Raw genomic sequence first — 15,664 nt, 5'->3', positions numbered from 1 at the left:
AATGGCAGGAATGTGACTATATCCAAAGCTAGACCACTCCATACACTCATTTTTGTCAGACAATCTAGGTGTATCTTGAGAGGAAGTTGCAGCTGAAAGTGTGTCTTAATTGATTTACATTGATAGCAAGGGTTCATTTCTTGCCAGGAAGGAGTAAGCTTTTGAATTAAGGGAAGTTTGTTAGCTGTGCCTTAGTCCAGAACCCCACCTGATCTTGTTTTCTTGCTGAGAATGCTGTATTTGAAATGCAGTTTTGATTAAGTAGGGCTGCTGAAAGGTTTAAAATACAAAGCTTTGAAATAGTGTCTAAAAGCAAATACCTATTTATTACAAAGCACAGGAACACAGACGGAAAACTACGGCTGAGGATTGCTCATTCATGCTCAAATTCTGGAAACACAAGCTTATTAAATGAACAAAAGTGCAACTGCTTATGACAACCATACTTTTACATTCAGCTGTCTTCTGTCTTCGCAGTGCTCAACTGGCATCTGTATAGAGAAGAGCTGATGTAATTATTTTTGGTTATAAGATCAGAATCAATCCTTATGGATAAACATAGCTTAAAACATAAATCGTGCTACTTTAAAGGGGGGAATTGTCACTTTGATTCACCACATCACAGAAGGAAGGTACTATCTGCAATTCTTGAGCCATTTGGCAGTTGTTGCAAGCTCCATCTGAGCAGTACTTACTATAGATGTGCTGCAAATACCCCAAGGTTGGCTTAGGATTTCCATTTTAAATTCACTGCAACACTTCACTGGAATACTTTTCTTTTTTAAAATAAATTATCATTGCAGGGGAGTAACTTAACTGTTGCCTGTTAACTGCCCCTCACAGAAAACTGGAAATTTTAATGAATGACACAGTTGGTGAGGACCTATCAGTCATGGTGACCAGATCCATACAGCCAAATGCAAGAACTAAAAATCAACATAAACTCTACTGCTGTCTACTTTGAGCCCACCTTCTGTCATGTAAGTGCACTATAGTATGTACCCATGTACAGATATCTTAAACGAACAAACAAAAAAAATAACACTGACAAAACCGACTTCATGAACATGTCTGTGGATGTTCACACCTTTCCACAAGAGGTTTATTTACCACCAGGAATGTCTCTCACCTTGTTAAATGCACTGTTGATATTTGGGCAGAGAATGAAGACGACAGACCATTATAATAAGCTGTTTAGAATAGGTGATCTCATCCAAATAATTTCTATAGTGGTTTAATTTATTCCAAAAACATTAATCCGGGAGCATGTTTTGTGTGAGGGGCTTGCATGTCAAAATTGGATTTAAGGTATTAAAATGATAATACTTCCAATAATGTGGTTTGTATTTTGTTGCCCTCCTTTGTTTCATTTGTCACACATGAAACTAAAGAATCACAGGATCTTAAAACTTTTGAAAGAGACCTTGATATTGCTTAGTCCATCCTTCTGTTCTAAAGTGTGATGCTTGTTTAACATTTCCAGTGCTGGGAAAACTACAATCATATCATTTCAGTGGTTCACTGTCCTTGTAAGAAAGCTTTGTGTTGTGTTTTGCTTGGATCTTTCTTCCTGCATTATTTCTTGTTTTATTCACTTTTGCAATGGGGAAGAAAATACAACTTTCATCTTTGAGGCAACTTTACTTGTTCTGGTAGACTACTTCGACATTCTTCAGACTAAATGTCCCCAACCTTTCTATACAGCTCATGTATCTAGCTCCTTGGCTGGGTTTTTGTTTGGTGGGGTTTTTTTCCCCTTTATTTCCTCCCTCTCTTTAGTGGTTGCTGAAACCTGGTGTTCAAAACCGGACCCAGTGTTTCAGGTGAGGCCTTAGCTGCACTGAATTGAATGAAGGAATTACTTTCACATCGGGGGCGGCGAGAAAAGATGGTAGATTTGCTAATAACATATGCAACACTGTTTTCAACTTAGGTTATATCCCACTAGATACTTGCCATCAAAAATGTCTATAAGTGGGGTTCCTGGAGCGATGGGGATATTCGATGTCGTCTCACTGATGATGTTGAGGAGTGACTTGACTTCTGATTCTAGGTGCTCCACTGTTTTTATTACCTTCTAATGAAAACAAGGGAGACAAATGGAGAAAGGGGTAGTCAAAGAGTCAAGTGGAAGGAATTGTACCAAATGTGTTAGCAGAAGTACAAATCTAATGTCCCATAATGCTAACAGCTAATTTAATTTATATTGCGCATTGCAGATTTAAATATTTCTTGTGTTACGCTGGCATCTAGTGGCGTGAAGTATTAAAACTTTGTTTTGCAAGAGTTAAGTTGCATAGTATCTGTATAAAGAATCACACATAATTTGACTTCTTGGAGAGAGCTTTGCATTAATTTGGTTTTAATTCTCTTTCATTTCTGAGCCACCATTATATCCAAGAAAAGAATCTGCATGGAAGATGAGAGGATCTGATGGGGTAGAAAGAAGAGGGCTGAGACTAGAGCAGGCAAGAGGTAATGTTGCCATTTGAGAGCCAACAGCATGTAGTTTGGCAGCTACCCAGCTAGGAATAGTTAGCACTGGACATGTATCTTGTGAGTGCTTGTGCTGGTTTTGGCTGGGGTAGAGCTAATTTTCTTCATAGTAACTAGTATGGGGCTGTGGTTTGGATTTGTGCTGGAAACAGTGTTGATAATACAGTGATGTTTTCATTATTGCTGAGCAGCGCTTACACAGAGTCAAGGCCTTTTCTGCTCCTCACCCCACCAGTGAGGAGGCTGGGGGTACACAAGAAGTTGGGAGGGTACACAAGAAGTTGGGAGGGGACACAGCTGGGACAGCTGACCCCAGCTGACCACAGGGTTATTCCATACCGTATGATGTCATGCTCAGCGTATAAAGCTGGGGGAAGAAGAAGGAAGCGGGGGGGACATTCAGAGTGATAGTGTTTTGTCTTCCCAAGTAACTGTTCCACGTCATGGAGCCCTGCTTTCCTGAAAATGGCTGGACACGTGCCTGTGGATGGGAAGTGGTGAATGAATTCCATGTTTTGCTTTGTGCGTGCGGCTTTTGCTTTACCTATTAAACTGTCTTTATCTCAACCCATGAGTTTTCTCACTTTTCTGATTTTTCTCCCCCATCCCACTGGCAGGGGGTGAGTGAGTGGCTGTGTGGTGCTTAGTTTCCAGCTGGGGTTAAACCATGACAGTGCTTCAGACACCAGGGAAATAAAAAATCAAAACTTTGCAGCTTTCCTGGAATCCCAGTCACAGAGTTCATTTAGCTCTTGAGTGTCTGCAGGAGCAAGCAAAGCTCCTCCGTCAGTCTTGGAGTCACCTGTAGAATTCTCATCTAGCCATGAACAGATGTGAAACTTTACAAGTATCAGTTCTGAGATTGTTATGTTAAAGGCATAGTTTAGACATTTTAGAGAAGGCTGATATGGTAATATTCAGTGATTCGTTATTCAGTTGTTTGGAATTTGTCAAGATTATATGTTTCTGGTAATAATGGCTTTATGGATAGTTACAATCCATGACATCTGAAAAAAAAATAGTTAGACCTTGAATAGAATAAAATCAAGAAGGGACAGTGTCTAGAAACATCATTCTTATTTCTTTTCTTGGCTCACAAGGATGGGGCAGAGGTCTGGTAAGGTCCAGGAGCCAGTGCAATACCTCTTACCTCTTCAATAATATCTAAACGTTCGTGGATCATATCATGTTCGTTACACCAGCTTCCTCCTCCCAGACTTCCAGGTAACACACTGACAGGGTCTGCAGCAGCTGGAGAAACAGCCACAGTTTATTAGCATGAGTTTTTTAATAGCAGTCCTTACCTTTCTGACTTCTGAAGTGGTATTTTGCATGCTAAACTGCATTGTTTATGAAACATAGGAGTCCCAGGTAGAAATTGAACCTCTCTCCCAATAACTACAGCTATACCCCAGTGCTGTGAATGTCTCCTTGCCTATACATGTTGTCATGGTTGGTGGGAACAAGCTGTTTTCTCTTGCCAGGGGTATTTGTTTTGTTTTGTTTGTGTGCATGTTTGTTTTACACAACCTAGTCTTTTTCCTACCTTTGTAGGGTGAATTTATAGACTGTAACTCTGTCTCTACAAGTATAAAACCTAAGCATTGGGAAGATCTGCCTTACACATCAGTTCCTCTTAGACTTTCTTCAGAAGCAGCTGGTGTGGTAAAGCTTTGAAGAGTAGCTACGTTTATCCACTTATGCCCCAAATGGATACAAGCTGGTGATTCCAGTGTCCCAGAAATCTGTTCATAACAGTCTGATTTTGCAATGGGAAGGGAAACAATAAAAGCGTGTACAGCTGATGCTATTTGCTGGTCAAGTCACTCTTATATGGTGCTGTATTGCAAGGTCACTTACCTCTGTCAGTTATCTGTATTTACATTTCAGTACTCATGAGCTCTTGCTCTTTGAACATTTCATTCTGCTGGCTCTGCTCCATGAAAGGTCAGTACCTGCTGGCATCCATGATTTAACGGCGCCAATTTCCTTTTCATAACTTTTGTGTGACATTCATCAACATTTAGTTTTTAATAACGTGTGCAAAGAACTGTAATTGGAGAATTTTAAACCCCACTGAAGTGATAACCTATCTTGCTCCATGTTGATAAAGTTAGGTCTTGTTCTTGTCTGAGGCCTGAAGAAGCTATGATTATAAGAAAGCTGCAATAACTCATTCTGTTGTCATTTGATTGTAACAGAGACAAAGAGGAAACTGTGCACTTCTGTTATAATGAACACTAAGGAACGTAAGAGCCACTAGTTCTGTCCTCAGTAGTGTTGTGTGAGAGCAGTGACTTGGAACTTCTGCAGTGCTTCATTGCAAGTTTGTGCCAAGATTTCTGGACTGTAGGTATCGGATGATGGCAAACACATGTCCGTAAGGATTGTTGCCATTGCAGTTTGATGAGATGGGAGATGTACTCTGAGTTGGAATGGTATACTTGAAATTAGAGGGTGGAGGGTGGGAAGGAGAAGAGGATTAAATTATGACCTGATGTACTAGGCATTATTTAGAAATTGGTTTGGCAGAGCTTAAGAGAGAATTTTTGGTTGTTTATTTGTAACAAGATTTTGATTTGCATTTTTTTAATGCATTCTCCAGGAGGTGGTGCTGTTAGGACACAATCACTAAGTATTCAGCTACCTGTTTACAAAAGACTGCTGAAACATGGCAGGTACTTAAATACTAGCTGCTTTGCAGTTGCCCTTTTTTTCTCTTTTGTTGCTGCTAGTGGTGTTTTGGGACTGTTGTTACCTTGTAACTTAGTGGTCAAGCGAACCATGCTACTTCTCAAAATTTTTGTTTATTTACATGCTTTTTCTATCATGGCTGGAACAATACAGAGATACTGAAATTCTGTGTCAGAAATGGAGGTTACAAAGCATTAGCTAGTCTTTGTGTAGAAACCTTGGCTTTCCTAGTAATAGGATAATACCAAGGTAAGCTCCATTTTACTATCAGAGATTAATAAAATTTCCACCTTTCCAATATTCCCAGCTCTAGCTCTTGGCATCAAGCCTGACGGCCCAATTCAGCTGTATGCTGAACTGCCACCCATCATGTTGCAGAGGACCACGGGCAAGCAGAAGGCATGGTGATGAGGTAACTGCGAATCAGTTGCTGACTGCTGGGAACATTCCCAGATCTAACTACAAATGAACTGTGAAAAGAAGCAGCAGAAATCATTAGGTGGACTAAGAGCAAATGGAAGAATTTAAGAATCTACCAGGAGGTTATTCTTCACTGTGTTAACCTAGCTGTAGATGGTTGGAAGGAAAGTTTGGGTGAAGGCCAGTAGCAGTTGTACGCAGTTGTTACAGGATCTTTTGGCCAGCCCAAAGTTACAGGCCAGGCTCATTTAGTTTTGTCCATTCCCTAGAAATGGAAATGCAAGAGGGTTAATGTTGGCTAGCTCAAATTATTGTTGGCCCCCTCTCTTTCTCTGATCATGCATCTTGCATCGTGCTGGTCTGTTAAAGAAAGCCCAGAGCTCTGCTGTAGGAGAATCAGAAGTAGCTGTCTGTCCTGCCCAAATCAGGCTCTGACCCAGACTCTCTGGCCTTTTCCAAACTGCCCAACAGCATGGTGGGCATGCCTCTTGGCACTGGGCAGGGGATCCTTTTACCTTTTTCTTGCTACAGGACCTTAAATCCTCAAAGTGACTTTTTGAAACAGAAATTATGTTTTTACCCAAAATACCACTTTAATCATTCCTTTTTGTGTGAAAGAGAATTCTGTTCTGCACAAATCTCAGCATTGTGCTGACTGCTACTCTAGGTAGGTGTGCATAGATGGGGAGGTTAGATATGATGGATGACACTGTCATTTGTTGAAAGCAGGATATACCGTGATAGGTATGTATAACCAATGTAAGGTTGTTGCATCTCACTGTGAGGTTAGCAAAACACTGCACAGCTTCGTGTGCACGTGCATGTCTAGAGGGGGTTGCTGCGAAATGTAGGACTCGGTAGTGCTCGGTTCCTTGGGGTGGTTGATTCTTCTCTGATGCAGAGACAGACCGCTTTCTGCACTCAGAGCACATTGCTGCGTTATAAACTAATGGGCTTACTGAAGGAGGAAGAAGTGTCTCGTCCTAGTTTGACAGAACTGTAAGATGTTACCCAGAACCACAGGACTAGTGCAGGGCCTAAAAAATTTGACAAATAGTCCAAACCTAGGTCTCTCAGGAAGCAGCTGGCAGCTGTTGTTAGTGAGTGATAATAGTAGAAACCAAAGCCTGTCTAGTTCCCAGACCTCACGGTATGGTGTTGGCTGAGGGATGACCCAGTCAAAACCCTCTCAGCCAGGGCCTGCTTCTTTGTATCTGGTCAGTGACTTTCTCACAGAGTAGAGGTGCTCTTGCACTTGCAATCGCCCCTTCACCACCACGCCAGGACAGGGACTTCAGGTGGGCTGTTGCTGCTGCTGGCTGGACAACCAGTGCTTTGGTCAGCATAGTTTTTGTCTGTTTTCTGAGCCTTGGCTTGAGGCTTTGGCTGCTAAAAACTCTTGTTTTGGTGTCTGGCTTTATCTCTTAACCCACAACCTTTGTCTCTGGGATGGTCTATTCACAGAGCGCATCCGGTCCCTTGTAAATACGGGACATATCTGGGTCACTATGGTCAGACAATTTAGCTGAAGCAGTAATTTCCATGTGCTCAAAGAGAATCACATGTTGCTTATGAGTGCTGCCCTTCTCTGTATTGCAGTTGGTGAAAGAAAATGACACAGTCTGCCTTTGGTACTGACCTTCCGCAGCAGCGTTTCTACCCCATGTAATAATAGCAGTCGCCATGTAAAGGCAGTGAAGAATGGAAGGCTGCAAGCCATGTACGCAAAAGGCCAATGGCTTTTTAGGCTACTTCCATGTACTTACTCTCTTGTTGCTGAAGAAACATTTTTAAAAAGTAAATTAGAATTTTTACTTGCCTGTGTGTCAAAGCACATGTATAACTGCAGAAAACTTTGATAGCAAATTTTAAAGCTAACAGCTTTTAAAAGTAAACTGTTCTTTGTATGCTATATAAATTACGTATTTAAAATGTGTGGGTATTTGCAACTTCTGGCAGTTTATCAAACGTGTAGGAGGCATATTTCAATGTCTTGAATATCTCATTTGAAACTTAATGGGTTACTTCAGGCAGATATTTGTTGTAATGTTTCAATATGGTGGAGAGAATTAACCTTTCTGTTAATTTCCCATCTGCAAATTCCCACCTGATGCTTCCTGCAAGTGAGATGCTTAGTTCAATTCTTGAAGTCCATCTTATTTGATATATAGATGGCTGTTTTCCATCGAGAATTAGAACTCTCTTGTTCACGATAAGAAAACCACCCGCGCCTTTTTCCCCTCTGATTAAAGTCCTCTATGCGACATTGATGGTGCCCGTAAAAGCTGGGCAGTTTTGACTGCCCTGCGCTGTGATACAGCCAGACACCAGCAGATGGAGCAGGAAAATGGAGAATCTCCGAGTTGGTTGCTAATAAGGATAAATTTAATAGCAGAATATGCTTAATGTTTGAAAGAAGTAGCATGATGAAGAGAGTAAAGCCTGACTGTACAAAACTTGATCTTACAGCAGGGGATAGAAAGAGCAGTGAACTAAGAATTCAAACAACCTTAGCAAACAGGTTAAGAGCAAAGGCCTTTGTTTTAGAATACCTCTCAACTAAGCTCCTCTGCCTCATGTACATTTTATGTATTGCTCCAACCCCTCAAGATATTGCTTCTACACACTCCCTGAAGAAGTCTCCTTCTCTAGGATCATCAGGATTCTGTCTATCCAGATGCTGTCAAATGGTTCATTTTGATGATCCAAATAGCTGCTAATGTTAAACATCAGAATAAACCTGAGCAACTGTCTCTCCACCATCATTTGCTGCTGTTACTAAGACTGACAGAACTGAAGTACGCAATCACACAGATCTGGTAGGTCTTTATAAGTATCCTTCCTAAAAATGCATTGCTGGTCAAACTGAAGTTACAGGCTTGATACAGAAATTACTGGGTTGGGTTCTTTGGTCTGTGTTGTGGAGAAGGTCAAGCTGAGTGACCATAAAGTTCCCTGTTCGTTTTAAAGTCTATAAAACTCCTTTTGCATCATTCTGTGACCGGTTCGGTTTTGAAAGTTAACTGAGAGTTCGTGTTGTGCTCAGGGGGAGGGACGGGTAAAAAAAAGCAGACCACAAGCCAAATGAAAGAAAAGTGAGGTTGAAACATGAACCTAATAACAAATAAGGAAGCCTGAAATCATGTGATAGACCAAGAGGAAAAAAGGAGAACATATATAACTCTTCAAGAAAACATACTATGTTGAGTGTTCTTGTTTGCCCTACGTTAAGTTTAGCAGTATCATTTTATTCCTGGAGCATATAGCATGAGGTGGTCAGATAGCTTTTAATGAGAAAATGAAGGGAGTAGTAATGGATTTATGGTCCCATAGGAAAAAGGTCATGAACTTGAGTATCTATCAAGTTCAAATGCTAAACCTCCTAGCCAGTTTGGGAAGAATGCAACAGACCTCTGAGGGGATTTGCTGATCCTTGCTTAAATTATTCCATGTCTGAATATGTGTTGGACTCCACTTTAACGTGTGTATATAGCTTTGAAGTGTTAGCTCAAGAAATCACATGGTTTACAAAAGTGGTTGCTGAAGTTAACTTGCAGCTGAATACAGGAAAGGTTCAATTGCTCTGAATCTGAACTGATGCTAATACTATCAGTATTAGTGCTTTCAGACCTAAGACCATGTTAAGCCAAGACTGTTAGTCATATTTAATTTTGGGGGCTGTTCTTAAAGGCATCAAACTTAGTTTGCACTTAAGTCAACTCTTAATTAGGTTGGCATCCTTAGATATGGAACTACTGGGTTAACTTTCTGTACCACTTACTGGTTTTGTTAACACCAGCGTGCCCACATTAATTTTAAGCTGTACTATATATAACATAATTCATTTTAAATTTTATTGTTAGGACACTAAAGAGAATTGATTTGGATAGAACATGTATCGGAAATGCTTTTTAGTGTGCAGATTGTCTTCAAGCTGTTACATGCTCAGGAGCATATCTTTAACTGGACATAGAACATCTTCCAGGCTGTAATCCATAAAATGCTACCTAATGCTTAGCTGTGATTTAGGCACCTCTGAACCTCTTTCTAGAGTTTAGTGTTTCTAGTTGCTTAAAGATAAGGGAATTCTTGCGTTTAGTGATTGCAATGATGACTGCAGGAACTGTAATAAATATGCAAAATTTCTTAGCTTCTTACATACTGTCATAGGTTACTATGCTTTACACTGGAGGCAACTGCAGGGGGTTGTTTGTTTCCTTATGTATGTACACACACCTTTATTAGGCTCTAGCTTTTATGGCAGAAGGACATTGCAAATTCCGTACAGGAAAAATGTGGAATATCCAAAGTGGGAGATGGAAGGTAGGCTGTGTATATTAGACACAGAATTGACAGTAGAAAGCTCTTCTGGAATTTGGGGAACTGGGGAGGATTGGATTGGTTTGGTTAGGGGTTTTTTTTTTGTTAAATAATTTCAAGAAAGTACATTGAAAGTTTTAATGCTGGTTTAGAGATTCATCTGTAATCTATACTTTCATGTCTACATGTAATCAACTGCTACCTGAATGCCAAGTCTTGGAAAGATTTCAAACATGGAACAAAATCCGAGGGATTCCTCTGGTATGCAAGATTCATGAGCCTCTGATAATAATGGAAACATCTTGAAATAAGTTTCTTCCATGAAATTACTATTTTTAATATTCAGTTTAGAAGCTAAATAACCATATCAGAAAGTCAAGTTCCAAACTTGCAGACCTGGTTCATACTCCGTTTACCAAGATATGGAATATGTTACTATGAATATTATTTCAGATCCTAGATCAGCTAAGACTGAACTTATTTTAATTCTCTTTTTCCCTGAAAGAGAAGGACCAAAGAGGAAATTTCATGTGTTGTGGGATGTATTGCATTAGTGAAGGTGAGTCAGGTATCAGCCTACCAGTTCTCACTTCTCAATTCTCTAACTTGTCTGTCCCATCAACCTACATGTGAGATGTCATGCTGTGATGTGTTCTGGTCCTACCGTGCCTCACTTGTGCTCGTGAAATATGCAGAATCAGAACTGGGACGTGTTAGAAATCGTTCCTGACTAGAACATGGCGTCACGTATTTCTGTGTAAAACTACTTTGTTTGGGGGAAGTTTTTGCTATCGTGATCCATGTCATTCTCATTTCACAAAGGAGCTTCAGCTCTCACTTACCCAGCAGTGGAGACTGAGAGGGAATATACAAGGCCAGGGATAGTTCGTGCTGCCAATGGGCACTCTTTTTTCAGGCACAGCAAAATCTGGGGCCCTTGCCATGGCTGTCTGCCAGAAGCAAAATTACTACTTGAAAAACCACTTTGCTGCTGCTGCTGTGTTACCATATTTGTGATTGTAAGAAGCACTTAAGTTTTGTATATTTTCATTCAAAGGAAGGGAGATGATAAAATGTTCCTGTGAAGGAGTTGTTTGCTTGGAACATGTTTCCAGCATGCTGGTCTTCTGACCAAGCAGCCTGGGAATAGCCTCTTGTGCTTGCTGCTGCAATGGAAAATTACTACAGGGAATTGGACTGGTAAGAGATATGAGCTGTGTAATTTGCAGATAGGTTACTCTAATTCATGCTATAATTTACGATGGGATACCCTGATGCTTTGTGCTGCAAACAAAAGTTTCCCTTTATTATGTATGTATTCCTGTGTGAATGTATGTTTGTTTTGGAAACTAAGGCAAAGTGTTAGGAGGATTATAGCTAGTAGCTGTATAGGACATAGTTCTGTGTGGAGAAGGGGATGAGCCATTTTAGGAAGAAGAGGAGCCGTGTTGTAGCACATGTAAAGAATTTAAGTTGTGTAGAATGAATGAGCTTAAGGCTGGTTTGAGAATGGAGGTGAAATTCATGAGTACTTGATGCCACCATCAATTTGAGGATGACCACTGGTATCTGGGGATAAAGAGTTTCTTCAATTTTATGAGGACGTGGTTTTACTGTGTTTAGTAATAGGAGCTATGGTCATGGGGAGTGGGTGAGGTGAGTCTGTGATCACTTAGCTCTGTGGTTGTGTAGCTTGCATACGAGTAGGTTATGGTAGTAGCAAGAAATATGATAATGCAATGAAAGAGTACCCTTGTAGTTTTTTTTCTAATACTTAAATAAGTCTAAGAACTTGCTTGAAGATATATTTTCCTCTGGCAGACAGTTCATGGGTTCTGCAACAACTCAGGAAGTGGAATAGTGAGGTAGGTCTATATACACGCATACACACACATATACATAAATATATATAAGATCCTGGCATTTATGGCCAAGACAAACAACTGCTTCAACCAGAGCAGATCAGCTGCGTTTATAAATACAGCTGCATCCTGCAGATGAACAGCAGGAGCCCTATATTTCTAAACCCCTGACTTTTTTAGAGTTTGATATTAACCTTTGCTTTACACATGCAGGTTACAAAGTCCACAAAACGTAATAAATTCCTCTGAACTAAAGATAACAAAACAAGGTTTTACAGTTATATAAAATCTGCTACAAGGCTCGTTTCTGTACAGAACCCATATCTTCAGATACCTCATGGTCTTAAGAAAAACACACCCTCTTTTTTGTGACAATCTTTCTCCCTCCTTCTGTGTTGGAGCTCAGAGATGAGTGTTTGCAAAGACTGTAATCCTTGCACTGGAGGCAACAATGCCGGTAGGTGCTATAGGACAGAAAATACCTATGACATGGGGTGTAAGTTGAACCGCTACTAGTTTATTAGTAGAGAGATATGAATCCTAGTCTGGTTTAAGATGGGACATCTCTCATATATTTTTATTGTGGATTTAATTCTACAGTGCAGTAGTTTAATCTCCTGGAGGCAAAACACTGTTCTGTGAGAATGCAAGTGGTCATTTTTGGGCAAAATTAGGCTGTTCTGAAGGGATTTTTTTTTTTTTTTCCCCTCCAGTTTGTAGACAATGGTCTAGCTCATAGATCTTCTCAGCTTTGATACTGCATGTGGATATTGGAGGATCCAAAATATTCTGAGAAGTCATAATATGTTAGCTGAATGAAGGAAAAGATTCTTATACCTGGTTTACTTTAACTTGTAGTTAAAACGGAAGGAAACTTCCACTGTTTAAAAAGAAATCTTATACCTGGTTTACTTTAACTTGTAGTTAAAACGGAAGGAAACTTCCACTGTTTAAAAAGAAATCATGCCACAGCGTGGAGTACTGAGCAGCAATGCCTCCACTGGAGCTCTCCTGTTGCTGTCTCCCTAGTAGCATGCTCAGTATTCTCAGCCCTTGGCTTGCTCAACTAAATGGTGCACGTCAGTGGGGCCAGCCTTCTTGCCAGGTACCTGTTTACCTGAGGACTCCAGGTCACCTCACATGCAGCAAAGACTTTGCTGTTGGGGTGTTGCACCCCTCAGAACAATTTGCCTGGAGGTTTTTGTAAGAATGGGAACACGTTTAAGTGGGGCAGGCATGGAATGCTCCAGTGCCCCAGGCTATGCTGTATGCCACATTTGGGCAGCACCCCACAAACCAACCCAGCAACAACTGGGTTGGCTAGAGAGCAGCCCAGTGGAAAGGGACCCGGGGGTGCTGGTTGACAGCCAGCTGAACATGAGCCGGCAGTGTGCCCAGGTGGCCAAGAAGGCCAACAGCGTCCTGGCCTGTATCAGGAATAGTGTGGCCAGCAGGAGCAGGGAAGTGATCGTGCCCCTGTACTCGGCACTGGTGAGGCCGCACCTTGAATCCTGTGTTCAGTTTTGGGCCCCTCACTACAAGAAGGATGTTGAGGTGCTGGAGCGTGTCCAGAGAAGGGCAACGAAGATGGTGAAGGGTCTGGAGCACAAGTCTTATGAGGAGCGGCTGAGGGAACTGGGGTTGTTTAGTCTGAAGAAGAGGAGGCTGAGGGGAGACCTTATCGCTATCTAGAACTACCTGAAAGGGGGTTGTGGCGACAAGGGTGTTGGTCTCTTCTCCCAAGTAACTAATGATAGGACAAGAGGAAATGGCCTCAAGTTGCGCCAGGGGAGGTTTAGATTGGATATTAGGAAAAATTTCTTCACTGAGAGGGTGGTCAGGCATTGGAACAGGCTGCCCAGGGAGGTGGTGGAGTCGCCATCTCTGGAAGTGTTCAAAAAACGTGTGGATGTGGCTCTTCAGGACATGGTTTAGGGGACACAGTGGCGCTGGACTAATGGTTGGACTTGATAATCTTGAAGGTCCTTTCCAAGCTAGTGATTCTGTGATTCTGTGAACAGCAAAGAACTAGAAACTGTGGTCACTAGGCAGGAGCACGTGGTTGCATCCGGAAGGGCTCCCGCACCAGCCTCTCCTCCTGAGCTGTTTGAAGGCTGAGCTCTATGAATATGAGATTGTTCATATTAATGGCTGAATTAAAACATAAATTTTACTTTGGCAAACTCCAAACCATTTTTAAGAGGAACCTATGGTGGTTGGGAGGGAGGATCTGTAAGGAAATCAAAAGTTAGATTCCCCAACTGAAAGGTAGCAAAGGGAAAGTGGGGATGACATTTTGAAGCCTGCAGACAGCCAGGGTACTCCCCTGGCCGTGACAGACACAAAATTTCCCATCTTACGTAAAGTACACCTCTGAGACAGTGAAAATGATTCCCTCACTGGCATGATACTGGGTACTAGTATCCACTGCAGTTATTCAAATACTATTCCATTTATCTGGATTTTATCTGAGTTTGCTAATGATTTCAGCTTAAAACCATACTTTTGGGGGAATAAACAAAAACGCTTTTCCAGCCTTTTTTTTTATTCTTTAATTTCACAATTTTTTTGCGAATCTCGCAAAACTCACATGAGGATAGCGAGCACTTGTGGAGCGAAAACAAGTTAGAGTGCCCTTGCCTGGGGTATTGATATTTCAGTTCATCGCTGATAAACATTACAAAGCCAGTTGTGTGGGAGGGAGACAGGGCAAGGAAGGGTGACTAGGACTCGGGGGCAGAAGGGACTAACAGTTTTTCGGGAAGTGTTGTGATTGTAATGGAAACTTATTGCTCTGCCATGAAATACAAACATTGTGTGTTTTCAAGAAGTAAGAGCAGAGGGAAAACAAAGCTGGCCCTCAGCTAGCAGAAAACACGTAATACAAACAGGCTGGGAAGCCAGGTTTGTGGTTACGTGGGGGCTATAAACCCTTGAACTAGCCAAACTGAGTAGCTTTTACTCACACTGTCAGCTACAATGTGATTACAGGTTATTCCAGCACTAATCTGTTGTTACTGAAAGTAAAATTCAGATGCAAGCTTATCAGATGTTCTGTGTTTATACTTTGTACTCCCAAGGCATTTGGAGAAGGTGTTATGTGCCTCAAAATCTCAGGAATAAGTAATCCAAAACAAAAAAGAAAAAAAATGCAGTGCTGTTACCAGCAAATCTAAAAAGAAGGGTTTGAATAAAGGAAAAATCTTTCTCTATTCAGCTTGAACTTCAATCTCATTTCTGAGTGGATTAGTATGTATGTTATTAAGGCTGCTAGAACAGTAATTATGGAAATGCAGGGCACTGTTTGCAGTTCTAAATTTCTGAAAACACGGTGATAGTATCTCCTGTGAGAATTGAAAAATCTTTACCAAAGCAATATGCCTCCAGGACAGACTTCAATAGCACATAAAGGGAGTTTTTTCCTGTTAAAACCAATATTCCCACAAAATTTGGACACATACCTGTGTCACCTTCATATAAAACCCATAGAGCAAGCAATTCTTTACCTCCCCATCCTGCCCCGTGCAAGGGCTTTGACCATGCTATGGTTAAGCTATGATTTCTGCTTTGCAAGCTTGGAATCACTTACCTAAAAGATCTCGCTCCTGCAGGACTAAAATAAATGCCAGTGCCCAAAGGAAAAGCATGGTTTCAGACTCTCCAATCTCTGCTGTAGTCCTGGTTGAGAGCCCCGCAGCCTCCCTCCCCAGCTTCGCATCGACTCCTCCGTCCAGCCGTTTGTGCTGAGGTTTAGCCAGAATTTGGAGGAAATATGCCCAGGCTGAGCCAAGATTCTTGAGCTGTTCTCTTCTGCTTCCCTCCTTTTAAAAAACACCCTTCCAGCTCCACGCAAAGTCCCATTACCCAGGCAA

General features: G+C 41.3%; 1 protein-coding gene across 1 annotated transcript; it reads right to left on the bottom strand.

Moving 5' to 3' along the window:
- Window positions 1-1,924: 1,924 nt before the first annotated feature.
- On the bottom strand, window positions 1,925-15,439 carry PLAC9 (placenta associated 9; the record flags this gene model as incomplete). Its single annotated transcript, XM_082001962.1, has 3 exons — window positions 1,925-2,077; window positions 3,647-3,747; window positions 15,382-15,439. 3 exons carry the CDS (start codon window positions 15,437-15,439, stop codon window positions 1,925-1,927), a joined length of 312 nt encoding a protein of 103 aa, XP_081858088.1.
- Between the last annotated feature and the right edge of the window lie 225 nt (window positions 15,440-15,664).

This window comes from Phaethon aethereus (assembly GCF_964289735.1).
Source record: "Phaethon aethereus genome assembly, chromosome: 7".
NCBI classification, from domain to species: Eukaryota; Metazoa; Chordata; class Aves; order Phaethontiformes; family Phaethontidae; genus Phaethon; species Phaethon aethereus.
Note: the sequence above shows the minus strand (reverse complement) of the source record. Positions and strands in the feature narration are given on the sequence as shown.